The sequence below is a fragment of the Bubalus kerabau genome, chromosome 15 (assembly GCF_029407905.1).
Source record: "Bubalus kerabau isolate K-KA32 ecotype Philippines breed swamp buffalo chromosome 15, PCC_UOA_SB_1v2, whole genome shotgun sequence".
NCBI classification, from domain to species: Eukaryota; Metazoa; Chordata; class Mammalia; order Artiodactyla; family Bovidae; genus Bubalus; species Bubalus kerabau.
Genome location: NC_073638.1, coordinates 20,488,165 through 20,516,134, shown reverse-complemented (window position 1 = coordinate 20,516,134; position 27,970 = coordinate 20,488,165). Strand labels below are relative to the sequence as shown.

The following is a 27,970-nucleotide window of genomic DNA, read 5'->3' as shown; positions in this document are numbered from 1 at the left end:
AGTTATTGTATTCTTCAGCTCTGTGACTTCTGTTTGGAACTTTCTTGTATTTTCTATCTTTAAGTTCTCACTTAAGTTTATCCATTCTTCTCCCAAGTTTAGTGAGCCTCTTTATGATCATTTATTGAACTTTTTACCAGGTAAATTATTTATCTCCAGTCCATTGACTTTTTTTTCTGATGTTTTATCTTGTCCTTTCTTTTGGAACATATTTCTGTTTCTTTATTTTGCTTGATTCCATCCTGGTTTCTATGCACTGGGTGAAAGAGCCACCTCTTCTGCTTGAACTGCTGGCTTTGTGTAAGAGATGAACCTTTTTCATTCAACCCTGTCCTGGCTCTTGGTTTTCTCTCAACTGTTTGTAATTATCCAAGAAGCCTATCTTATATTTAATAGCTCTCAGTACTTGAAGAAGTGCCAAGATCAGTCACTGTCCCAAAGGGGAGAGCTCAGTCAGCACCTTGATTCAGGCTGATTGGAAACTAAGTCCTCAGGCAGCAGCTTTTCAAGAATGCAAATTATGCAGTTCTATAGGACTGCAAGGATAAGCCCTGCTGGCCCCCAGAGCCAGGCTATCTGGAGTTGGCCCCTGGCAGCAGTAACAGAAATTGCGTCTCCAGGTGGGTTTTTAAGCTCCTTCTTGGGAGTTGCTAATGAACTGTAGTCACACAGGAGAAAGTGCAAAGATGGTGTGCCCTGGCTGCATCTTTGAGAGCACCTGCTCACCATCTAGGTGTGTGCCAGACCTGTTGCTTATCCCCAGGGCTGAAGTTCCTAGACAAGCAAATAGCCTCTTATACAAAAAGAGTGGGAGTGTGTTTCACACACTGTGCGATGCCCTGGAAATGGTAGTCTTTCAAGAACTGTCTCTATAATTGTTACAGTCCTGTGTGACCCAGGAATGCAAGCCCCCCTGACCAGGTGACCACAGGTCTTTCCCAGGTGGCAGCTGTAAGAACCATGTCACCAAATGTGAAAACCAGAGCACCAGTGTTGTGTGTAGAACCTCCTCTCCAGAAGATAAAAGCACTCTGGAGTATAGCAGAAGAGCTCAAAAATGGTAGCCACTGGCTGACATGGGACAGATGGGGAGTACAAAGATGGCATTCACTGAAAAAAACAGGAAAAGGAAAAGAAGGGAAAGAAAAAGAGAAAACAGGGGGAGAGGAAAAAGAAAAAGATGATACCCAACAAAAGTGCAGGGGGTTGGGGAAGGAAGATGGTGCTGCTGACTTTAGCAAGACAGAGAGAGAATAGGAAGATAGTGTCCACCAGCCTCTGTCCAAGGGAGTAACCAAGCAGGTACCAGTGCTTTAAATTAGTAAATGAATCTCTTTCATATGGAGTCTGGATGCTTTGCAAATGGCTGCTTCTGCACTGGGCTCTGGGTTAGGTGAGCCTAGGCATAAACCCTTTAAGAACCCTTCCTTGGTTCCACAAAGCCCCATATGTCTCATGGACATGAGCCTTGTTAGTCTTCAAAGTGAGATGCTTTGGGGGTTTATCTCTCAGACACTGGATCTTAAAAGTTAGGGTGAGGTATGAACCCTTCACTCCTTCTGGAGAAGCTCTGGGTTTTGAGTTCCCTCCAGACTGGGGGTTGTTGTATTGGGGGTGCAGTTTGTAATGAGATTGTGTTTCAGCCTTTTCGACCCACTAGGATGTGGTTTCCCTCTCATTTGCCCAATGTAACAGGGTCTCTTTACCAATATGTGAATTATTTTCAGAAGAAGTTGTTCCATATATAGTTTTAGATAAACTGTATCCATGGGAGAGGGTGAGTGCAAGAGCTTCCTACATATCCATCTTGCTAAAATTTCTTATTAAAAGTTTTTTGTTGTGGTCATTATTTAATAATCAATAAGCACAAACTTTTAAGAATTACAATTTTTAATATTCAGTTTGTTCATTTAAGCATGAAGAGACTCTTAACTTGACTCTTGCTGGGATTGTTGAGGAAAGTTGTATGTTCATGAATTTTATTTGCTCTATATTTACATCATCGTAATATTTTTTATAACAATTGCATGTTTTTTCATCAGCCTTTGACATTTAGAAAGTAAGAGCTATGCATTAAAACCTCTGCAAGAAAGTAAACTTTAATGAAATTTTTTTCCTCTCAGTCCCAAAGGGAACATGAACCCTAAAATTGACTGTGGTATATAATAAAAGGCATGACTGCAGCTGAAAGCATTTATAATAAAGTACAAGACTCAATTTCTACTTTGTCCTCTGTCTATACTCATTGGATAGCTGAGTTTATAACTTTATGATAGAACATTCTTCCTAAGAAGTGTGTGAAACCGAAAAGATAAAATAAATCTAATAGTTTTCAAAATAGTGAAACCATATTAAATGTGAGGAAACTAGACTGAGTATAACTGCTGCTGCTGCTAAGTCACTTCAGTCGTGTCCGACTTTGTGCGACCCCATAGACAGCAGCCCACCAGGCTCCTCCATCCCTGGGATTCTCCAGGCAAGAACACTGGAGGGGGTTGCCATTTCCTCCTCCAATGCATGAAAGTGAAAAGTGAAAGTGAAGTCACTTAGTTGTGTCTAGCACCCCATGGACTGAAGCCTACCAGGCTCTTCTGTCCATAGGATTTTCCAGGCAAGAGTACTGGAGTGGGATGCCATTGCCTTCTCCACTCAACATATATAAACATACATATTAAACAAATATTTGCACAGATTGACATTACTGCCACAAAGGAACCCCTTTCTGAATTTAAGAATGGGTTCAGTTTCCTAAACTACTTGATCAGTCAGTTCAGTCGCTCAGTCTTGTCCGACTCTTTGCACCCCCATGGACTGCAGCACACCAGGCTTCCCTCTCCATCACCAGTTCCCGGAGTTTGCTCAAACTCATGTCCATCAAGTCGGTGATGCTTCCAACCATCTCATACTCTGTCATCCTTCTCCTCCTGCCTTCAGTCTTTCCCAGTATCAGGGTCTTTTCCAGTGAGTTGGCTCTTTGCATCAGGTAGCCAAAGTATTGGAGCTTCAGTTGCATCAGTCCTTCCAATGAATATTCAGGACCAGTTTCCTTTCCAATTGACTGGTTTGATCTCCTTGCAGTCCAAGGGACTCTCAAGAGTTTCTCCAACACAACAGTTCAAAAGCATCAATTCTTTGACACTCAACTTTCTTTATAGGCCAACTCTCACGACCATACATGACTACAGGAAAAACCATAGCTTTGACTAGATGGACCTTTGTCAGCAAATTAATGTCTCTGCTTTATAATATGCTATCTAGGTTGGTCATAGCTTTTCTTCCAAGGAGCAAACGTCTTTTAATTTCATGGCTGCCTTCACCATCTGCAGTGATTTTGGAGCCAAAGAAAATAAAGTCTGTCACTGTTTCCATTGTTTCCCCATCTGTTTGCCATGAAGTGATGGGACCAGATTCCATAATCTTAGTTTTTTGAATGTTGAGTTTTAAGCCAGCTTTTTCACTCTCCTCTTTCACTTTCATCAAGAGGTTCATTAGTTCCTCTTCACTTTTTGCCATAAGGGTGGTGTTATCTGCATATTTGAGGTTATTGATATTTCTCCTGGCAATCTTGATTCCAGCTTGTGCTTCATCCCGCCTGGCATTTCGCATGATGTACTCTGCATATAAATTAAATAAGCAGAGTGACAATATACAGCCCTGACGTACTCCTTTCCCAATTTGGAACCAGTCCATTGTTCCGTATCCAGTTCTAACTTTTGCTTCCTGACCTGCATACAAATTTCTCAAGAGGCAGGTCAGGTTGTCTGGTATTCCCATCCCTTGAAGAATTTTCCACAGTTTGTTGTGATCCACACAGTCAAAGGCTTTGGCCTAGTCAGTAAAGCAGAAGTAGTTCTTTTTTTCTGAAGTTCTCTTGCTTCTTCTATGATCCAACGATATTGGCAATTTGATCTCTGGTTCTTCTGCCTTTTCATTCCAATCCCAAAGAAGGGCAGTGCCAAAGAATGTTCAAACTACCACACAATTGCACTCATCTCACACACTAGCAAAGTAATGTTCAAAATTCTCCAAGCCAGGCTTCAACTGTACGTGAACTGTGAAATTCCAGATGTTCAAACAGGATTTAGAAAATATAGAGGAAACTACTGGTATTATGTATAAAATAGATAACTAATGAGAACATACTGTATCGCACAGGGAACTCTACTTAATGCACTGTGGTGACCCAAATGGAAGGAAGTCCAAAAGGGAGAGGATGTATATGCATGACTGATTCTTTTTGCTGTATGGTAGAAACTGACATGGAGAAGGCAATGGCACCCCACTCCAGTACTCTTGCCTGGAAAATCCCATGGATGGAGGAGCCTGGTAGGCTGCAGTCCATGGGGTCGCTAAGAGTCGGACACGACTTCACTTTCACTTTCGCTTTTCACTTTCATGTGTTGGAGAAGGAAATGGCAGCCCGCTCCAGTGTTCTTGCCTGGAGAATCCCAGGGACGGGGGAGCCTGGTGAGATGCCGTCTGTGGGGTCGCACAGAGTCGGACACGACTGAAGGGACTTAGCAGCAGCAGCAGAAACTGACAGGCAAGAATACTGGAATGGGTAGCCGTTCCCTTCTTCAGGGGATCTTCCTAACCCCGGGATCAAACCCAGGTCTCCTGCATTTCAGGCAGATTCTTTACCATCTGAGCCACCAGGGAAACCCAGAAACTAACACAACATTGTAAAGTAACTATATGGCAATAGAAATTAAAAATAAACAAATAAAGGGCTTCCAGTTCAAGATGATGGAGTAAAAGGACATGTGCTCATCTCCTCCTACAAGATGACCAAAACTGCAACTAGCTGTTGGACAACCATCAACAGGAGGACACTGAAACCCACCCCAAGAAAGATACCCCATGTCCCAAGCAAAGAAGAAGCCACAGCGAGATGGTAGGAGGAGCACAATCATGATAAAATCAAATCCTGTTCCCACAGGGTGGGTGACTCACAAACCAGAGAACAGTAATACCAAAGAAGTTCTCCCACTGTTATGAAGGTTCTGAACCCCACGTCAGGCTTCCCAACCTAGGTATCTGACAAAGGGACTGGGAATCACCAGGGAATATGACCTTGAAGGCCGGCAGGACTTGATTATAGGACTTCCACGGGACTGAGGAAAACAGACTCCAGTCTTGGAGGGCACAAACAAAATCTGGTGTGCACCGAGACCCAGAGGAAAGGAGCCGTAAGCCCACAGGGAAGTAAACCAAAAGTACCTACTAGTGGTGGAGGGCCTCCTGTGGAGGCATGGGTCCACAGAAGCTCACCACAGGCACGGGGGCTCTGGCAGAAGCAAGCCAGGAAGGTCCCTCTTGGTGTAAACCCTCTTGGAGTTCACCATTAACCCAGCCATAGAGCCAGGAGACCCCAGGGCTGAGTCACCTCAGGTCAAACAGCTACCGACTACCTATTAGGGAGTGCAGCCCCACCCATCAGCAGATAATTGGATTAAAGCTATACTGAGCAAGTCCCTGCCCACCAGAGCAAGACCCAGTTTTTCCCATTGCTAGTCCCTCCCACCAGGAAGCTTACACAAGCCTCTTAGCCTCATCCATCATAGGGCAGACAGAAGAAGCAAGAAGAACCATAGTCTCACAGTGGCTAAAACAAAACCATATTACAGAGAGTTCATCACAATGAAAAAGTAGAAAGTTATGTCCCAGATGAAAGGACAAGATAGAACCCCAGAAAAACTTCCCTAATGTGGGTAAGGAAATAGTCAACCAAGTCCAGGAAGCACAGAAAATCCCAGACAGGATAAACCCAGGGAGGAGCACACCAAGACACATAGTAATCAAACAGACAAAAATTAAAGACAAAGATAAAATATTAAAAGCAACAAGGGAAAAATGACAAATAACATACAAGGGAGCTCCCATCAGGCTGTCAGCTGATTTCTCAATAGAAACTCTACAAGCCAGGAGGGAATGGCAGGATATGTCTAAAGTGGTGAAAGGAAGAACCTATAACCAAGAATACTCTGCCCAGCAAGACAGTCCTGCAGATTTGATGGAGAAATCAAAAGCTTTCCAGCAATCAAAAGTTAAGAGAACTCAGCACCACCAAATCAGTTTTACAACAAATGCTAAAGGAAATTCTCTAGGCAGAAAATACAAGATGTTTAGAGCTCCCGCTATTCAGTTTTTTCCTTTCTGGGATTTCCTTCTTATGGGAGTTTCCTTTATGTTACTTGCCATTTTTCGTTTGTTGCTTTTAGTATTTTATCTTTGTCTTTAATTTTTTTCAGCTATTATCTCTTCAGATATTTTCTCAGGTCCTTTCTGTCTCTCTTCTCCTTTATAGTTGTTACTTGTGTGTTTGTTTTGAGGGCCAGAGGTGCATGCAGCAGGAAGATCCTAAAGGAACCTCAAAGAGCCATTTAAGTATCAAATTCTGTGTAAATCCATCAATTTTCATGTTAAAGTTAGATACAGATGACATCAGCAATGCTTTAGAACTATGATCTCACAAAATCGCGTTTCAGTGTTGACCTTTCTTTTGCCTGTTTTGCTCACATTGTCTTTTATCACCTGAGTGTCTCCTCAGTTCAGTTACTGTCCAAGAATGACTTACTGAGTACTTACCAGATACAAGTCATGAAATTAGATCCTCTACCTATTGAGATCATGTTCACTCAAAATTCACATCAAATGCAGAAGCCTCCAAGATCAGTCTTGCGCTCGTCATGTGTAGATGTATGCGTGCTAAGTTGCTTCATTCCATGTCTGACTCTCTGCAACCCTAAAGACTGTAGCCTGCCAGGCTCCTCTGTCCATAGACTTTTCCAGGCAAGAATACAGGAGTGGGTTGCCATTTCCTTCTCCAGGGGATCTTCCCGACCTGGGGATTGAACCTGCATCTCTTGTGTCTCCTACATTGGCAGGCAGGTTCTTTTCTCCTAGCACCACCTGGGTAGATAGATGTGATTTATTGTTTTTCTGAATGTTTTTTGTGCTTCCTTCTCCCCTTATGACATTTTATTTATTAACATACTTGCTTTCCCTCCACCCACCTATCGCCAGTCTTGTTCCACCCATTAGGTTGTAAACTTTACTGTGGCAAGGACAAGTCTCACTCATGTTTATATCCATCCATGCTGCCTTAAACATGCTTTTGAAAGTCGGGACTAAAAAGATACAGGAAAGTCTTTGCAGCTGGAAAAAAGTGGGGAAATGTGGAACATTAGCTTTCTGTCTCTGTTCTCAGTAGAGTAGAGCATCAGGTAATGATGCTCTATTGTTTCTAGAACACATTTTAATAGAGACAACTCTTCTTCCCCTAGTTCTTCTTCCCCTTTGCTTCCCTTTTCCTCCTTCTCCTTCCCCTTCTCCTCTCCTCTCACCTTTTTTCCTTCTTCCTTTCTTACTTTCACTATTTAATTGTGGCCTAATTTAATCTTCAACTTTTTGTATGCTTTGTCTCAGCTTTAAAATGGGATATGTGCTGGTATCCCAGCACAAATGTTTTACTTTAAGTTGTTACAGTTCAGTAAGGGATCCCTTCTTTCACCTTTGAAGACTTATTGCCAGAACTCAACTAAATAGACCAGTGATGTTCCCAAGAATAGGTACGAGAATAATCCAAATGTTTGATTCTTCCTTAATTTACAGAATATTGAGCCATAATGGACATACTGCAAAATGAAAACTGTAGAAATAAGATTAAGTGAATTGAATTATTTTTCCTAATAATCTCACTTCTTCCTTAGATTCAGGTCAGAAGACATTTAAAAGGAGAAGATCTATCATAAACTGGGCCTTTTGGCGGGGTTCTAGCATTCACCTGGATAACTTGCCCGTGTCACCAACGTCTCCTATCCCAGGACAGCTCTTCGGGGTTTCTCTGCCAGATATTTGTGAGAATGACAATCTGCCCAAAGCTGTCTTGGTAAGTCTCATTTTGGGCTATAGTACTAATGGGAAAGGAGGTTTGGGAAAGGAATGCTCTGTAGGTAAATCTTTCCCTAAAAAATGGGAAATTTATAGATACCCATTGCTTTGCTGAGAATCTTTATTATTCCTTCAAAGAAAAAAAAATCTGATTAAGCTACTGCAGAGTCACAAGGCAGACATAATAGGGAGAGATAATCTAGCCTACTGATTTCAGGCAAGAGCCCCATTAACCTGCTCAGATAAATTAGAACCTACACTGCAGACGGAGAATCCACATTAGCCCTGACATTTTTCTCACACCCTTTCTTGAACCCTGCAATGTTCAGAAAGTCTCATTTAATCACTTTAGCAATACGGACTAAATCTTAACATTTTTAAACTTGTGTTTTATTTGTATTCCAAGTCTTTTAAGTACAAAGATACATCTTCTGGTATTTAGTTATCTTTTGTATGTAGAAGAGATCAAATGAAAGCCACTGAGTATATATTTTTTCCAGTTAATATAGTAAATGGGTCATGTTAAAGAATATTTATTGAGTGTCCAGTATCCCCAAGCAATATGCTAGGTGCCTGGCCCTTTATTCTATGTTGTGCATCTATCTATAAGCACCAGGTACTAATCTAGCCACTTTATTGCTTATCCTTCACAACAGATTTAGAAGGTAGTTATCATCATCATTACCATCATCCCTACTCTACAAATTAAAGGGAAACCCCCGCCCAAGTTTATCAAAGGTCACACCATAAATATGTGTCATAGCTAGGTTCCAGATCCCATGGGTTGCTTGTCTCCAACACCCATTCTCTTCCTGTATGGCAAGCAGAGGGCACACAACTAGAAAGAAAGTGAAATAAAAGACTGAATGGAATGGAATGGAGAAAGCTTCCTAAAGGAGATGATTTTGGAGGCTACTTTTAAAAGAAGGAAATAGTGACTTTCCTGGTGGTTCAATGGTTAAGAATCTACCTTCCAGTGCACAGGACAAGGATTCAGTCCCTGGTCAAGGAACTAAGATCCCACATGCCACAGGGCACAGTCTGCGTACCACAATGAAGACTCAGCACAACCAAAAAACAACAACAAAAACATAATATTTGTTAAAAAAAAAAAAGAAGAAGAAGAAGGAAGTAAAGTATAAAGCCACATGAAAAGAAAGACAAGCAAGGGGACTTCCCTGGTGGACCAGTAGTTAAGAATCTGCCTTTCAGCACCGTGGGTTCTATCCCTGGGCAGGGAACCGACCAAAGATCCCACATGCCATGGGGCAGCTAAGCCCACGTACCTCAACGAAGAACCTGCATGCAGCAACTAAGACCTAACACAGCCAGAAACAAATACCCCAAAAAAGAAAGAGCAAGATAAGCAAGTGGAGAATGAATTTGGGAGGAGCATTTTCATCCTTGGGGAAAAGAATCCATATTGGAGAGTAATGGGAGAATAGTTAGGGAAGAGAGAGACAAGGGTTACAGGTACCTTGAAGTGACTGCTGGTTCACTTTTTGAAAAAAGTCGCATTAAAGCAAGTGTTTAAAACGTTTTAGATGTTAAATATAGCAAGCGTAAATAGGAGAAAGAAATTTAGAGATGCCAAAAAGCAAATAGAATTTAATCCTCTAGCAGGCCTTCGAGCCCCAGGCCTTCAGGACTTTCCCCTGGTACACCCCACCCTCTAGCAGCTAGAAAGGGCAAATATATGTTCCCTTGCTTGTTCTGCATGAAGTGCCATCTTGATTTTCTTTTTCTTTTGCTTCCCCATAGGATATGCTTTTATTTCTTAATCAGAAAGGACCTCTCACAAAAGGCATCTTCAGACAGTCGGCCAATGTGAAATCCTGCAGAGAGCTGAAAGAAAAACTGAATTCCGGAGCTGAAGTACAACTAGACTGTGAATCTATTTTCGTAATAGCATCTGTCTTAAAGGTAGGAAAGTTTCTCCCTTCATCCACTCCACAGCATAGCTCTGGAGAAAGACAACTGATTTATCTCATTGTAACATTACTCCCATCTGAAGAAGACCATGATAAAAATAGAATCTTAAAAGTGTTAAAAAAAAAAAAAAAAACTTCATACAGTCATGTGTGTGCTCAGTTGTGTCTGACTCTTTGTTACCTGATAAACTGTAGCCCACTAGACTCCTCTTTGTCCACAGGATTCTCCAGGCAAGAATACTGGAGTGGGTTGCCATTTCCTCCTCCAGTGGTCACAGAATCACACTGGCATTTAAAAGCCACTTCTAATGATGTGGCATGTCAGATAGTCATTTTAAAATTTTTCATCCCACGTCACTGTCCCCATCTTCACTTCTGCTACCCCATGCAAAAAAGAAAAAAAATGAAATGAAAATTAAAAACAATTATAACACACAGTATATTTACCAAAATAAACATCCCAATTAGATGACTTTCTCACAATCTATCTTCCTAATAAAGGCAAAATTTTCAAAAATAAACTTTTATTAAACTTTGAAGCAGAGTTTTACCATAATAAACAAACATTTGCCTAATAATTGAAATATTGCTCACTGAGACTACTGAAAATTCTATTCAGTTATACAGTACCCCCCCTCAATGCCTTTTAAAAGTAAAGATGGAGTAGGAATGATTGCAACATCTAATCCTTCTTTTATGAAACCCTTACCGCATTTGGTACCCTTGATCCCATGTATATCTGGTATTTCACAATAAGCTTCTTTGCTGCAAGCATTTTTGCTACAGACATTTTGGACATATAACCATATAATTAGCCTTATGATAATTTTGCTAAAAAAATAAAATAAGTTGTTGACAGTTTGTTTTGACATACACAATATAAAAATCATGACAGATGACAATGATTTGTCCCAAGAATTGGTTTCACATTTTGAAATATACTACATTGGAGTTGAAAGGGACCAAGGGCCTTGAAGACATAGCATGAACCCACATTTCCCTTAGAACTCTGAAATGTTTATCAAGAACAAATGGCAATATGCCAAGAACAAAAAATAGTGTGCAAGGCTTTCACAGAAACTCAGGCACAAATAAGTATCCTAGTACCTAGTATTTGAAGCTTGATGCCTCTCCTAAGAAATTTGAGCAAAAAATCAAAAAGTGCAATGCTGAACAACAGACAGATCAACAATCTATATATATATATATATATATATATATATATGCATATACGTGTGTGTGTATGTGTGTGTGTGTGTGTATTGTGAATGAAAGACTTGGAAGACAAATGCTTTAGTATAACCCATGAAAAAATATCGAATTAATAATATGAATTGTGCAGTATTGCCATGAATCTATACACATTTTATTTTTTAACTTTTTATTTTGTATTGTAATATGGGAGATTAGCAATGTTGTGATAGTTTCAGGTGAACAGCAAGGGGACTCAGCCATTCATACACATGTGTCCATTCTCCCCCAAACTCCCCTCCCATCCAGGCTGCCACATAACATTGAGCAGAGTTCCCTGTGTTATACAGTTGGTCCTTGTTGGTTATCCATTTTAAATACAGCAGTTACACACATTTTAAATGTGTTCACGTGTTTTGTATTTCACAATAAAGTCTTTAATTCTGTTATTCTAATTGTTTTATTATGTCCTTCTTAGTATCCCTCATTTATTTTTTGTTATTTTATCTTTTATGGCAGAACTGCCTTACAGCAAGTTCATTATTTGGTTAAAGTATTTGCTGGAGAAATGCTTGTGGCAAAAATGTCTATGGCAAATAAGCTTACTTATGGCAAAAAAGCCAGATCCTCCCCCCTCCACCCATCATAACACCACCCGCCCCCCACCTATGGTTACTTAACTCACATCCATAGTTGAGTTGATCTTATGAAATGTTTTCCTCCTCACATTCATGAAAATGCCTCACATTTTTTGAAAATCTAGAGTCAAAACTAGCTTTTCGCAGAGCTTTTGACCTGAGCAGTAGCTTCTGCAGATCAGAATCAGGGTTGGAAGGGATTCTTGGGGAGCTGGAGGCTCCCTCTCCGGGCAGGGTTGGAATGTCCCAGAGCCAGGGGTAGAGACAGTGCCCCAGCCTGCATCACCAGGCCTGGAGCGTAAAAACCAAATTAAGGAAAGCATGATGAAGAAGACTCCTGCATGTGCCTCCTCCTGGTCAGTGCCTTACACAATCATATTTTATGACTTAGTGAATAATCAGATGCCTCTTGATAAAAGAGCCTCATCTGCTCTTAAACAACCCCACCATAGAGTTTCACAATAAAGTGTCACTTTAAAGAACTGGAGAGGGGCTTCCCTGGTGGCTCAGTGGTAAAGAATCCGCCTGCCAGTGCAGGAGACACAGGTTTGATCCCTGCTCCAGGAGGATCCCATATGCCGAGGAGCAACTAAGCCCATGCAAAACTATTGAGCCTGTGCTCTAAAGCGTGGGAGCTGCGACCACTGACGCCTGTGTACCTAAGAGCCTGTGCTCCACAACAAGAGAAGCCACTGCAATGAGAAGCCCCTACGTGTCACAACTAGAGAAAAGCCTGTGCAGCAGTGAAGACCCAGCACAGCCTAAATAAAGAAATAAATTTTTTTAAAAGAACTGGAAAATTGGAGCTAGGGTCATCTAATTTATTTTACACAGGGTTTGTGATTACCTTTCAGTCCTGGAGTACAATAAAGGTATGTATAGTGTGCTTAGCCAGATACATAGCAGGCATGCAAGTATATGCATGATAAATTTTTCTTTGATTTTTGTCATAAAATTAGGCTTTCTCCCATTTCTTAATAAGTTAAAGCCTATGTTTTAGAAATTTTGCCTTAGTATGCTATTCATCACAGCACTCTCACTTCTTAAAATTTTGTTCTAAATTGTTGAGGCTGCTACAAAGAAGTATGGTTCTAGAACAGTTTAACATATTTCAGTGAACAAATAGTACTTATAGAGGAATAGGCAAAAGATGAAAATTAATCCAAATGAAAAATCTGGTTATATGAGTTCTAACTAAAGTGTTATAATCATGTAGCTGTGTTTTACTCTCATTTCTTCCAAGCAGTTGCAAGAAAGGGATACTTTTTGCCAAAAGTTTTGAGCTTTTGTTTGTTTCTTATTTTTAAGGCTATTTGGAAGCAGTACTTAAATTTTCCTTTAATTTTTTACTTACACTGGTTTTGTTTAAATGTAACTCTAATTGGAAGAAAATTACCTGTGATACTGTATTTTTGATTCATCAGACCTCTGAGGAAAAGCGCATTTTTAATCCTGTAGGAATCTCATCTCAAATTAATTTAGGAGTTCTGCTGATGGCCTGGTTTCTGTTTTTGGAAGGGAGAAGACTTTTGGTTGAGTGCTAAGAGCTGGTGATTGTAATTCAGAACCAGCTTTCACGTCCCTTCTCAGATCCAATGGTGGTTGTTATTTCGTAACTTGTTATTCCAGCTGTGGAGAGTTCATTGAGATGTTACAAGTTATTATCTTTCAAGTGTAGGTTTTAAGATTTAATGATGTTTTTCTTCAAGACAGATCATAACTGTGTTTTCCACTGAGATTTTAAAAGAGAGGTATTGTCACTGCCCCATTTTGAAATAACAGATTTTTGCTCTTCTGAATCTGACTTTTAATGTAGGTGCAGCCACTAAAATTAGTCTGAATTTATGAAAATTTGATAGATTGACCCAGAAAAGAGGTAATTTTTATGATGACACATTGAATCACATATATCCATGGATATTACTACTGGAAAATAGAACAGAAAAAGACTTTGTATCAATCATCTTCCTACTTGTTAACTACTCTAAAAAAAAAAGTATGATAATAGGTGACATGACTACCAAGAGGTTTTCAAAATTACTGTAGATATAGTTAATTGACCTTTCCTTGTCCTTCACTGATATTTGACCAGATGACAAATAGCCACAGTTCAGTAATGACCTCTACTGTGTTTGGGACTGGGGCTTCCCAGGTGGCTCAGTGGTCTGCCAATGCAGGAGATGCAGGTTCAATCTCTGGGTTGGAAAGATCCCTTGGAGAAGGAAATGACAACCCACTCCAGTATTCTTGCCTGGGAAATCACAAGGACAGAGGAGCCTGGCAGGCTGTAATCCATGGAGTCGCAGAGAGTCAGACATCACTGAGTGACTGAGCATGAGCACGCACGCACGCCTGTCTGGGAATGTGCTTGGCATTAAGGTGTATGAAGTAGAAGGTGAGGGTCTGATTCTGCCATGAAGAAGCTGGTTAGCTAGTAGGAAACATGCTCACCTAGTTAGTTAACTGCAACACTTAGGAGTCACAGCTTCCATATTAGCAGTATAAACATGACGTATAAGTAACAAGTTGTGCGTTCTCTTTTTAAGGCACAAAGGTAAAGTTGCTGATTTGATTTTCCAACAAGAATTAAAATTATTCAGTTCCAGATTTTCACCTGTCTCCACATTGTAGGCAGGAACTTATAAGCAGATAGTCAACCAGTGCCAAAAGCAACAAAGAGATTGCTGCTGCTAAGTCGCTTCAGTCGTGTCTGACTCTGTGCGGCCCCATAGGCGGCAGCCCACCAGGCTCCCCCGTCCCTGGGAATCTCCAGGCAAGAACACTGGAGTGGGTTGCCATTTTGGCCTAGAACAAAATAGGAAACATAGGACCAGGACCAGAATTCTTATTTTTAAGCTTTTTATTAACATATGTCAAACCGGAAACTGTTGGATGTATCCTGCTTGTGTCATAGTCTGGTTTCATCACACCCAGCCCCGCCAGTGTCTCAGTATAAGAGTCTCAAAGACCAGAAAGGATAATGTACCAGAGACATGTTATTTAATGTACATTACGTGTGGGGTGCTGCCCCATGCTTCCAGAGCCCAGCCATAGTCTGGAATGCTTCCTCCTCCTAATATATGAGAGCCCTTCTAGGGGGAACACTAGGAGAAGCTCTAAGCATCTCTGCATGAAATTATTCACCAAAGCCACTGGAATATAAAGTTCTAATATAACAGGGACTTGGTTTAATTTGCTACTCTATCCCTACCACCTCAAAAAGTACCTGGCACATATGCATAAATATTTGTTGAGTGGTTGGATGACTGATTACTATATTATGAATCTCACAAATGTCTTCATACATTTCTTTTAACTAATGAAATAAAAAGGATTTAGGTTTGCCAGACCCTGCCATGTTATACTAGTTTGCTAAAATGTGCACAAACAGGAGATTTCAGCCTAAGCAGGTTGTCCTTTATCTTTACCACTATAGTCCAGACTCCAGTTTCCCTCTGGTTTTTGTTAGAAAAATATCAAAGCAAATGTTTCTATGGGTGCACATCATTGAGGGGTTGGCACTGAGCTCCATGTAGTCCAAAGAAGAGAGAACTTAACTGTACTTTTCAATAAAGTGTCTTCTTTCTAATGTCTCTAAAAATATTTAACCTGAGAATAACAATTTAAAATATTTATTTTTCCCCTCTATATAAGGATTTTCTACGAAATATTCCAGGAAGTATTTTTTCATCAGATCTCTATGATCACTGGGTCTGTGTAATGGATCAAGGAAATGATGAAGAGAAAATAAATGCAGTTCAAAGGTAATTATTCTGACTTGGTCATTTTTCAAAAATGATTTTTAAAAAGCTTATATTCTGTAAGCTTGTCTAGGAAGGTAGTGTGCTTGTGCTTGCTGTGTTTAGTCACTCAGCTGTGTCTGATTCTTTGCAACCCTTTGGGCTGTAGCCTGCCAGGAACCTCTGTCCATGGGATTTCCCAAGCAAGAATACTGGAGTGGGTTGCCCTTTCCTCCTCCAGGGGATCTTCCCGACCCAGAGATTGAACCCACATCTTTTGTGTCTTCTTCATTGCAGGTGGATTCTTCACCCACTGAGCCATAATCACTATCAAAATCATATCCGTGGGGACCAGTTTAAATATAGATTTATGCTAGCTACTGTCACTTTTCTTATTGCTTTTCCCTAATCCTATTAACATGGAATACTTGACCATTTTACACATTCTGTACATCTGAATCTGATAGGAGCTGAAACCCATTAGACCAAGAGTTAACACAGTAGACTCAATCTATAATTTACGTCTTAGTTTAACCAGACTATTCCTTATGTACTTCATTTAACACCTGAATTCATAAAGAGAAACTTCCTTCCCCCTCAAGGGTCTCACAGTCTAGTAAAACAGATAGATAAAACCAAGAATTACAAAGTAGTATAATCGATGCTAGTGAGATACCTGCAGAATATGTGGGAATGCTTCAGAGGGATAGTCAACTTGTTGAAAGTGTCAAAGAAGGAAGGGAGTTGCAAAATCTCAGTCTAATCACAAAGAATGCATCGTTTGTATTCAATGCAAAGAGAAGTGGCTGGCAGGTCTCGCCACCCCAATCCCTTATAGGAAAGAAGAGTCTGTTAACAAAAAGCATACTTCCAGTTCTGTGAAAACCTATGAATCCTAAAATCATTTATTTGCATATGCTTGTTTAGTGCAGTTTTTCTTGAGCAGCTCTCAAATACAAGTCATTATCTACACACTGCTATTGATAGACACCTGTTATCAATAGAAAAACATAATATAACTGTTGAAGACACCAGAATCAAAGCCACGTAACAGAATTGTGTCTGTTTTGGCAGAAATCATTCAGGGGCAGTGAATGTCAGATCCTGTATTTTGTTGCTCATTGTCTAAAACTTTATATTCTACAAATGGTTAAAAAGATGATGTTTTTGTATATTATATGTGAAACGAATCACCAATCCAGGTTCTATGCATGATACAGGGTGCTCAGGGCTGGTGTACTGGGATGACCCAGAGGGATGGGATGGGGAGGGAGGAGGGACGGGGTTCAGGATGGGGAACATATGTACACCTGTGGCAGATTCATGTCAATGTATGGCAAAACCAATACAATATTGTAAAAAAAAAAAAAGATGTTTTAAAGAGGGTTAGACTTATATCTCTCATACAAATACAAAATGAGCACATGTGAGAGGTTTTATTTAAAACATTAGAGAACTAGTATGATATTACTGCAAAGTCAAAAGAGATTTCAAACTATCACAACTTACATAATTAAATCAGAAATGCTGAAATGAATTTATAAATAGATGCAAAACTGGCTTTTACTGCTAGGGCATGGGGCGCGGTGAGTGGGGCACTGTATGTTCAAATAAAGCATTTGTCTCTCTACCAGATAAGATTTTTGAGTCTACAGGCAAGTGTTAAGTGCACTGCTATCAGTAATCTACAGTTTACAGAGTCAAATAACTCAACCCCTATGACCCAGATACCCCAAAGTATGATAACAGTACCTTACTTTCCATTGAATCAATCCAGGAATCCTTTGATTCATTTCCGTATCTTTCATAATTTGTCCCTTCAAAACTGTTCTCATTGTCAGTCCATAGTGCTGAAGAAACACCTTTCTATTGTTATGCAACAGGAGTCCAAGTACCCAGTTTTCTCCCCCAGGTTACAGATTCTTGTTGGAAAAAAGCAACCACCATGACTATCAACATTTGTATCTGTTTTCTGTCTGACAGTAAAAATCATTTCATGTGAATGATCATTTAAAATCCTTTATCAGTTACAAAATAGGAACGTTAGAAAAAATATTATAAGCTTGTATTATATGTGCACGTAATGTCAGTGAGATAGAAAGATGCAGGGCAAAATTGACCTTGAGAGCTGCCGGAGCAGAATGGACCTGGGAGTCTCATGGCCGAGGTTTAGGTTTTTACCAAGAGACAGAATCCTGTGTTGCTTTTTGGAAGTAAAGGAGCTACATATTAGTAAGTAAAGGAGTTACATATTAAATGCAACTGTTTAATTTCATTAGAAAGCTTTTTGGGGGTTTTGGTTGAGAATATTCTGGAATGTTATAGGGTTTGCTTAAGATACTTTGTAACAGTTTCAGGTAAATATTTCAGACAGCATCTTTTTATGAATTACTTTTTTGCGTTCTTTTACATTTTCATTGGATTGCAAAATAAATAATAAATCTCCAGTGCTCCCTCTCTCCTCTTCACAGGCAGTCCTCCCTTCGCACGTGCCGTGTTAACAGATAGTCCTGCACGTCTGAACTGTGAAAGTGAGGACTGCCTGTCAGTGCAGGTTTTCTATGAAATGTTTGCTTACAGAGTGCATTTTTCTGTCTTTAGGCTGTTAGACCAGCTTCCGAGAGCCAATGTTCTTCTCCTAAGGTATCTTTTTGGGTTATTACACAACATTGAGCAACATTCTTCATCCAATCAGATGACCGCATTTAATTTAGCAGTGTGCATCGCCCCAAGCATTCTTTGGCCTCCTACTTCCTCTAGCCCAGAACTAGAAAATGAATTTACAAAAAAGGTAATGAAGTTTTTCCTTTTTCTGCTCTGGGGGACCAATTCCCCATTTTGAACCTAAAATTCGGGGTATGAATTCTGAAAGATACATATTTTCTTAAGTGAAAATACTTAAGAAAATAAGTACTATATGTACTAAGTACATATCATTATAAATCTGAATTCATTGAGTGTTTTATCCTATCCGAGTAGACGACAAAAGTAATTTCTTGAGCAAAAGAGTGATAGAAGTTGGATTGCTTCTCTTTTCTCTTTAAGGAGGAAAAACAACTATGACTGACTTAAACCATAGAGTGATACAAAAACAGTTGATATGATTTTAAAAATAAATAAGGACTTTCAGTTCTAATGAGGTGGATGAACCTAGAGCCTATTATACAGAGTGAAGTAAGTCAGAAAGAGAAAGACAAATGTCGTATATTAATGCATATATATGGAATCTAGAAAGATAGTACTGCTGATCTTACTTGCAGGACAGCAAAGGAGACACATGTAAAGAACAGACTTTTGGGCACAATGGGGGAAGGAGAGGGTGGGATGGTTGGAGAGAGTAGCACTGGAACATATACATTACCGTGTATAAAATAGATAGCCATCTATCTATTTAGGGGGTTTGCTCTATGACGCAGGGAAGCCAGAGCCAGTGCCCTCTGACAACCTAGAGGAGTGGGATGGGGAGGGAGGTGGGAGTGGGGTTCAAAAGGGAGGGGCCATATGTATACCTATGGCCAATTCATGTTGACGTATGGCAAAAACCATCACTATATTGTAAAGTTTGTATCCTCTAATTAAAAAATAAATAAGGGCTTTGGAATTAGACAGGTCAAGGTTGAATTCTCAGCCCTAACACTTGCTAGATTTACAATCTTGGGCAAAATTACATTAATCCACAGTTTCCTCATCTAATGAATGGAGATGTTGCTAATACCCAGTTCATACATTATTTAAGTTGGTGCAAATGCAGTTTTGGACTGCGAATGTTAAATCATTATAACTAGGCTCAAACACAATCTTTATTAATCAAAATAGGAACCATTAAAAAAAAATAGGAACCATTACAATCAACACATTTTTGCCAATGAGAAATAAGTTTGTTGATTCCTGTAGCATAAAAATCTATGCTTTGGGATTCGACAAACTCTTGGGAAGCATTTTCTGCCTCCTCCTGGTTGTGGAAGCATTTTTCCTGCAGAAAGTTGTCAAGATGCTTGAAGAAGAGGTAGTTGGTTTTCAAGAAGTCAGGTGAATATGGCAGATGAGACAAAACTTCGCAGCCCAGTTCATTCAACTTTTGAAGCCTTGCTTGTGCAACGTGTGGTCAGGCGTTGTTGTGGAGAACTAGGCCCTTTCTCTTGACTGGTGCCAGCTGCAGACGTTGCCTTCTCGGTGCTTCTCATCAATTTGCTGAGCGTTCATCTCAGATGTAATGGTTTCACCGGGATTCAGACAAGCAGCGGACCACCAAACAGTGACCATGACCTTTTTTTTGCTGCAAGTTTGGCTTTGGGAAGTGCTTTGGAGCTTCTTCTTGGCCCAGCTACTGAGCTGGTCATAACCAGTTGTCATATAAACTCCACTTTTGGTCACACGTCACAATCCGATCAAGAAATAGTTCATTGTTGTCGCATAGAATAAGAGAAAACGACACTTCAAAATGACAGTTTTTTAAATTTTCAGTCAGTTCACGAGACACCCACTTAGCGAGTTTTTTCACCTTTCCAGTTTGCTTCAGAGAAGTTCTTCGGCAGCTCCTCATTTAGTTGTAAGGGGATCAGCTCCGCTGTTTCCTCCCAGTTGGTCACTGTCAACTTCTGTTGGCTGGCCAGTAAGCCCCTCATCTGCAAGGCTCTTGTCTCCTTTGCAAAAACAAATAGCACTGCAGTATTTATTAGCAGTTTCTGGGCCAAATACACTGTTGATGTTGTGAGTTGTCTCCGCTGCTTTATGACCCATTTTGAATTCAAATAAGAAAATTGCTCAAAGTTGCTTTTTGTCTAACTTCATTTCCATAGTCTAAAATAAATATAAAATACACAGAAAGTAGTGTCATTTGCCAAAAACATAAAACAAAAATTTCACATTAAAATGATGTATACCACAACCACATTTATTTAAGAATGTATTCCAACATCAAACAGCAGAGTTCAACAGTGCAAAACCGCAATTACTTTTGGCCCAACCTAATAGTTTCTTGAAATCACACACTCCTGTATTGCCTGATTGTAAGTACAGGAGTTGGGGCTTTGCTTCAGCTATTGGGGCAAAAAAAAAACTATGTAAAGGTTTCTGTATATCTCATGGAGGCACAAAGCTCCCTAGTAAAATCTTACCTCTTCCCGAAGCACCTCCAGTTAGCAGGGCCAAGAGAAAGAAATGCATAGGAAGAGACTAGTCAGCAAAGTGCAAGTTTTTTCTCCAGCTGTCTCTCCTCCTCACAGAGAACCACAGAGGTAGATACCTACCAACTTCCCAGCTCATGACACCTGCCTTTTGCATAAGAAATACATTTTATAAGTCTTCATTTAATGACACTTCATGAATTTTAATGAGAAAGTGTGTTTCCTCACCCCAAGTGCCCTATAGAGAATACTTAAAATTACTCTAATTTTAAAGACAAGACAGTTGGTATAAAAATGTTAGTATTAAGCCAAGGCCACAAGTAATAACTAGTCTACTGATTAAAATTAATGTCTGTACTCAAACTACTCTTGAAAGTATCATAGTTTTGTAGGGGAAACTGTATTGTAAAGCAAACCTGAATTTTTCTCGGGATTCTTCGGCATTTTTTGTTAGAATTAGGATTCATATATGAAATGTGATTTACAGACAGGCTGTATGAGAAGTTTGCAGCTCATTTTTGTCTGTTTTTTGTACAGGTTTCTCTGCTTATACAGTTTCTTATTGAAAACTGCTGTCGGATATTTGGAGAAGAAATCACTTCCCTCTTGGGAGAGGTTTCAGTGAGATGTGATACCAGAGAGAATGCCTCAGGTATTGTGAATAACTGGATTGTTTTTTGTGGGAAACAGACACACGTCTGTGAAAATCAGCTGGGACAGTGGTTATCCTGGAGCCCACAGCAGCTCAGGTGAAGAAGGCCTCTCACCTCGGTCAGTGGGTCTAGGATTCTGCTCCTTCCTTAGAAGGTCAGGGTATGTTAACACTGTGGTAGGGTTAAGAAGTGTATAAGACAAGGTCCCAGATGGTTAGTGGCAGCATTATATAGTATGATGTTTTTAACCTTTTTAAAAATAAACTTTACAAGGAGCCCCAATATGTATAACACAACTGCTCTGGTTGAAACTGGAGTAGAAGGCCCAGAGGCAATAGAGACAGCCCTGTTTTTTCTCCTCGCCTCCCTCTTAGAGGTCCCTGAGGCTTCTCAGAATTCTCGTGCACTGCTGAACACATTAAAAACAAGTAACATCACGGGGCAGGCTGGGGTGTGTGGGGAGTAAAGACACTCAATATTCCAAATTATGAATTCTTGTAACGCCAATTACTAGTTATGTTGTCTTTGGCCAATTCTTCTATGCCACTGAACATCAATATCTTCATCTACAAATATGGATAACCATCATATCTAACTGTTGTGATTGTAGTAAAGATAAAGTAATATATAGTAAAGAACTTTGTCAAAGAGAAATTGATAGGGCTGGTAAATGGTTTTCTTTTGAGATTAGAGTTAATTATGTGTATACACCAGCAGATCCATTTAAAAGACAGAGTCTTAATCCGAACCTGGATATATCTGGCATTAATTTCTTTATATTTTTAACTGTTTCTTGGTATTATGACCATTTCCTCGTTGAGGAAATCTTAAAGAAAGCCTGTTTCTTCAGGAACTGAGGTAAATCTCATATACCTCAACAGTTTATTTTTAATTCTGCACTTACATCTGGGGAGATTATGAAAGATTCTTTCTTTCCTTAGAGTGAAAATTTGAACAATCTACATTTAAAAACAGAATTATACCAAATATCACCATAGTTAGGGTTTTTTTTCTTATTTTTAAGGCAGCATGCATTTGTGTTAAGTAAAAATGTTAATCATGGTTTGCTTTTTCGACAGATATCTCTTGCTTCCAGCTGAATGACTCCTCCTATGACAGCTTGGAAAATGAGCTGAATGAGGATGTTGACGCCCCATGTCGTGACTTGGTAAAGAAACTTGGTCAGGGTAGCAGAAGCATGGACTCCGTGTTAACCCTCAGTGACTATGACCTCGACCAGCCTGAGGTGGAAGGCCTTTTAACCCTGAGTGACTTTGACTTAGACCATTCTAAAGATGAAGACATTCAAATGGGACAGCCCCTTGAGTCTAAGCCAGTGGACACTGCAGTGTACACCAAGGTCCCACGTGCCCAGGCCCCCTTGGGCGCGAGCACACCCAGCCGCCTGTCCACAGCTGCCGCAGATGCTCCAAAAGGCCTGAGGCGACACCGCCGCTGCTCGGAGCCCAGCATCGACTATCTCGATTCAAAGCTTTCCTATCTCAGGGAGTTTTATCAGAAAAAGCTACGCAAGTCCAGCTGTGATGCCATTCTCTCAAAAAAAGATGAGAGCCATCTGAATCAGAATCAACCCCTTCAGGAAGGGGGTAAGACATGTTTTAAAAAGAGTTTAGTCACAGGTATTGATAGCAAGAAAAATGCCGCTAGTAAAAATGTTAAGAAGAAAAGTTTGTCTGATAATGAAGGAAGTCATGTAAAACTTTTTCCCAAATCCAAGCCAGTAGCCATTTCCGTGGCATCATACAGTCACATGTCCTCCTGTGATCATCCCAGGAGCCAGCCCTTTGACATGGATGCATCCGAATACTCCCCTCCACACACTGCAGACGCCCTCAAGAGTTCAAGGAGGCAACGGCGCTGCTCAGAGCCCAGCATTGATGACCAGCACTGCAGACTGACCTATCTCAGGGGGATTTATCCAAAGAAGCAGCAGAAAGCCAGCTACGAAGCCAGTCTCTTGCATGGAGAGGAAGATTATCTCAAGCGGCACAAGTCTTTACAAATGGAGGGCCAAAAGCTTATTAATCAGAGTTTGGTCATGGGGATTGAGGTGGGCAAGAGTAGTGCCACAAACCAAAACACGGAGAAGGTTTTATCCCCAAGTTTAAACCTTTGCTCAAGGACTAGCTATTCCAGCTTGTCCTCCCCAGGCACTTCCCCATCTGGTTCATCAGTGAGCTCCCAAGACAGTGCTTTTTCTCAGATTTCTGAACACTCTGTGTTTACACCCACTGAAACATCCTCTCCAATAGATTGTACTTTTCAAAGAAAACAGGCAGAGCTTTCTTCTGACTTTAGCACTTCTGGCCTCATTTCTGGAATTCCTGGTCCCTCATCAGGGCAGGCCAGCGGCCGCCTGGCCTATACAAAAAAGGACAGCGTAGAGTGGCATTCACACATACATTCTGTAACTCTTCACCCCAGCACATGGTTGAAGAGTGGTGTAGCCAGTTTGAAAAACTGGTCTCTCAAAAAGAAGGCAAGGGCACCCAGACCAGAGGAAAATAAAGTGGGTTCTCTAAAAGGACCCACGGATCCTCCTGCACATGCTTCTGGTGTTCCGGAAGCCATCGCACTACAAGAAAGGCAGAAAGACGTGCCCCAAAGGGCAGCTGAAGGACTGGGACCTGTGCAGACAGCCCTCTGGTATAGTTCCTACCCCAGCCAGGACTCAGAGAAATACTGTAGCTCTCCATTCAGCCTCGTGGAAGACACACTTGGGCTTCGTATGAAGTCGCCCGAGGAAGGAGAAGATAGCAGGCAGTGCTCTCCTGGTATGCTGCCCCAGAGAAGATCCTCCCCCGGCTCTTTGACTGTGGATGATGCGTCCAGCCCAGACTCAGGGCCGCCTGTGGCGTGTGATGCTGAGGATAGACATTTGGCCAGAGACATGTAACCACCATGAGAACCTGATGTCTACAAGAACAGAAACAGGCTGATAATGATACAACAATTACTATGACCCCTTTGTATAAAATACCTGGGATGGGTAGCATAAAGATAATCATTGCTAATACTTTGGACAACAAACGAATTCTCTTTCTTGAGACTATTTGGCCAAAAGTTTAGATTGAAAAAATCTGTGACCTCAGTGTTTGGGAGGCTTTTCCGTATTAAAGCATGGATGGATCCTGTCATGCATTTTAAGAGCTATGAGCAGACAGCTAGAGAAAGCATCTTCTGTAGAGGAAACATGCTGTTTATGATGAGCTTAGTTCCTGAGGAAGCCAGGAGATAAGAAGCGAAAAACAGGAAGTGTGGAGAGAGAGGGAAGGCTGTGGAGAAACCATTATTCCATGGAATGTTTTTAATAAGTAGGCCAAAATAATGCTGCTAGTCAAAAAGCTAAAGAGGTAACACATCTGATAATAAAGAAAATTATGTGAAATTTTTCCCCAAATCCAAACCAGTGACCGTTTCTGTGACATTTTATATTCAGTCACATACCCTCACAGCATCATTTCAAGTATCAGCCCATTGGTGGCAGCCAGAGAGGAAAAAAACTGAAGTGATTTGAAAGCCATGAGTACCATGATATTGTAGGTGGTTTTGTTTGTTTTGTTTTTTTTGTATTGGTTGAGTTTTTCCATCAGTGTTTCGTGCTCCACAGAGGCTCCACTGCACACTGCAGTGAGGAGGAAGAAGGAGACGACTGCTCATCTTGGTGTCCTTTCAAGGTGCCTGAGCTCGGAACCTTGTCCTGTCATAAGACGACCTTCCCACTGTATTCACTGTCTTAGTGTGGAGGGAAAGGAGGGAAAGGCTGCCAGAGCAGCCCTTTCTCTTACCCAGTTGCTGTTGCAAACATGTGATCAAAGCATGACTCCTCTTTGCTAAAATGTTTTTCTGTTCCTCACCTCTTAGTCAGCCAGAAAAAATTCCTGATAAGTCATCTCTTTACTGATGGTCATTTGTCAGTTGAGAGAACAGTTTTGAGGTTGGCAGGTTATAAATAGTCACAGAGTGGAGGAGCCGTCAGAGTGGCTCTCAGGCCTTCTTTTTGACAGTCACTGGCTTGGGATTATCTTACCTCCAGAAGTTTTTACATCTTTTTTGTTCCAATAGTTCAGTTTATACCCCCATTGATTTATTCCATATTGATGGACATTTCTCCTCTTGCCTTAAAGATTACACCAGTACATCTCCTGGATTATTTCCTTGGGTTATTAGGCCTTGCCAGCCAGTGTGATATGAAAGAATCAGAAATGGATGTGCATCTTCCTTCATTTTAAATACTTAAAAGAAGTTGCTTAGAGCCCATTGAGTTCAATATTAGATGGACCTCCCCCCCACAATACTTGCTTATTTCAAATTATTTTCCTCAGCCACCCAGAAACTTTCATGTCAAATATTTTCTCAATGTTGTCCTAAAGGTTGCATTTTTCACTTATATAAAAAAATAATGTGTTCTGTAAGAGAGAAGTCCTTTCAGTATTAGCTTTAGGTGCTACCTACCTCTAGGGGACATGGCCCTGTTTGTCCTAAGCATTGTAGTTAACTTTTAGAACTCTCTCAAAAGAGCTCCTTTATGACACTGGCCATCTCAGTCACAGATGTGAAGTAGATTTTACCTTTTAACTAACCACTCATATATTTAGACTCCTCAGTGTCCATATGCATCTTCTGTGGTATGATATATAAAGGCAACAGGGATTCCCCTCACCCTTAGGGCATACTACTGCAGAACCGCAAGATGTGAATGAAGCTCTTATGGCTTGGAGTGTCTTTCCAGAAGAAATTGCTTCTCTGCTTAACAAAATAATAGTTGTATCCTTTTTTCTTTCATAGTGGTGGTTAGGAAACCATCTACTCAGTTTGAAGCATAGAAGATGCTGAGGTTCTTCCATAACCATTCCTGTTCTCTGTGTTCCCTTAGATACTCCTGTAACATTTAATGTGAATAATTAATATTGCTGTAAAGTATTGTATGATTTGAAGACAGACTACATGTCATTTTATTATACTCCATCAATCTATAATATATTAGACCAATGCTTTATCTAAAATGCTTTGAGTTTGTATAATATATCTTGACAAATTTTACTACCATATGTTATGTAATAAATGTGTATTTTTGTACTTGCAGAAACTGCTGCTAACTTTTAAAGTTGTTTGGTTTTAAAGGCACTGATTATGGATATGTATGAAGTCCATGCTGTCTGTTAAATAAAACATCATCCTTCAGAGTTAACAGTCCCACCAGGGCAATATTGCCCTTCGTAGACTTGTTTTAGCTAACGAGCCCAATTTCTGCTTAACATTGGAAATTTCGTAAAATGTAATTAATGTTGATTGGAACTTTGAGCTTTTAGTCATAGGCTGTGTGGTCAGTCTCTCTAGAAAAGGAGGGCTTTATTTCTTTTATATTTTTCTGATCTTACTGTTTACCAAACAATACAACAATACATTTTAGACATAAAGTCTTCGTTTTTCTTAGATATTACATGTACACTGTGCTCCTAGAATCAGATACATATTGTCTGTGTTCTCATAGCAAAGAACCATCAACTCAGTTCAACTGATGTATGAGATCATCTTGTCTAAATTTGAGCCCTTCTGACCAGAGTATCTAATTGATTCCAGACATGTCCAAACATCCCAGGATGTCTAGATCTAGATACTACAAGACATCAGTACTTATAAAGTCATATAAAGTCAGTAAATATTCTCATTTCTCTCATTTCCCATGAGTATCTTTGCCTCCTCAAAGTTCATGGAGGTTCGCTGTATGTAAGTTTATGCACCATTTCAGAAAGGTTAAAAATATACACATAACCTTAGTCCAGAAAAAAAATGATTCATTCTGAGCAGTAAAGACCTAAATGTTAAAGAAATGCAAAGATGATTTTTGCTTCTAAAGAAGCAGCTTAATCTACTAAAAACATTGAGTTCAATAAATTATCTTAGTTTTATGGTTTTTCGGCTTTTCATGGAATGGCATTGAATTGAAAGGATCTAATGTATCCTCGAACCAGTGGCATATTTTGTCTGTTGAAACTAAAAATATGTATCTTAATCCAAATTATGGTAGATTTTAATCTTTTTTACCTGGTCATGTTTTAATGACTTGAGAGGAAGTATCTACAAACTGTTTATTTCAATACAAAGAAAAAAATTTAACAATAAAGCTGGGTAAAATGTTAACTTCTTTAATATCTATTCTGGTTACAAGGATATCACATAAGCTAAGTTTCCTGCTGAAAGGAAGAGTACTCGAATTCTGTGCTTTCTACCCGAAGTGTGAGTCTACTCTGTTCCTAAGCCACCTGTAAATATAAATCCTTCATTTGTATTGTTTGTTTGTTTTTAAAAGGGAGAGGTGGAATTTCATAAACTTCAGTTCTACATAGTACTGGGTGTGATAGAATTGGCAGAAGGCTCTGGGGTGTAATTTGGAAAATTTTGTTTCCAAGTCCCAAAGAAATATGCACAGGGTGGTAGAAGATGCATATTGTTTCTTAATTTGTGGAATGCCTTCTCGTTGTGCATTGTCAGAGCGCACATGCATTTGTACATCAAAGTGTTTTTCTACCTATTTAATTTGTTAAGGCAAAGTAAATATGTTCTCTGGAGTTTGATTTTATGTGACAATAGAAGATGCTGATTTGGGAGACATTTAAGATTTAAATGCTAGTATTTTTCTCTAGGTTTAATTTTTAGATTACAGTAACTTGAAATTAAATTTAGAACTTCTTACAGCCTTTTGATCTGCCACGAGGAGTGAATAAACTTAGCTAAAAATATATACTTGTGGCATAGGCCCATTACTCTGAGCAA

General features: G+C 40.0%; 1 protein-coding gene across 9 annotated transcripts in view; it reads left to right on the top strand.

The window, feature by feature from the left end:
• ARHGAP20 (Rho GTPase activating protein 20) overlaps positions 1 to 26,379 on the top strand; it is a 222,257-nt gene extending 195,878 nt beyond the window's left edge. For all 9 annotated transcript variants that reach the window (XM_055547840.1, XM_055547843.1, XM_055547839.1 and 6 more), the window contains 6 exons: positions 7,713 to 7,891; positions 9,655 to 9,816; positions 15,308 to 15,417; positions 17,995 to 18,184; positions 21,057 to 21,171; positions 22,252 to 26,379. In XM_055547840.1, the coding sequence (XP_055403815.1) occupies positions 7,713 to 7,891; positions 9,655 to 9,816; positions 15,308 to 15,417; positions 17,995 to 18,184; positions 21,057 to 21,171; positions 22,252 to 24,089 (2,594 nt within the window). In that variant the 3' untranslated portion in view covers positions 24,090 to 26,379. The remainder of the gene's footprint in view (positions 1 to 7,712; positions 7,892 to 9,654; positions 9,817 to 15,307; positions 15,418 to 17,994; positions 18,185 to 21,056; positions 21,172 to 22,251) is intronic.
• The last annotated feature ends 1,591 nt before the right edge of the window (positions 26,380 to 27,970 follow it).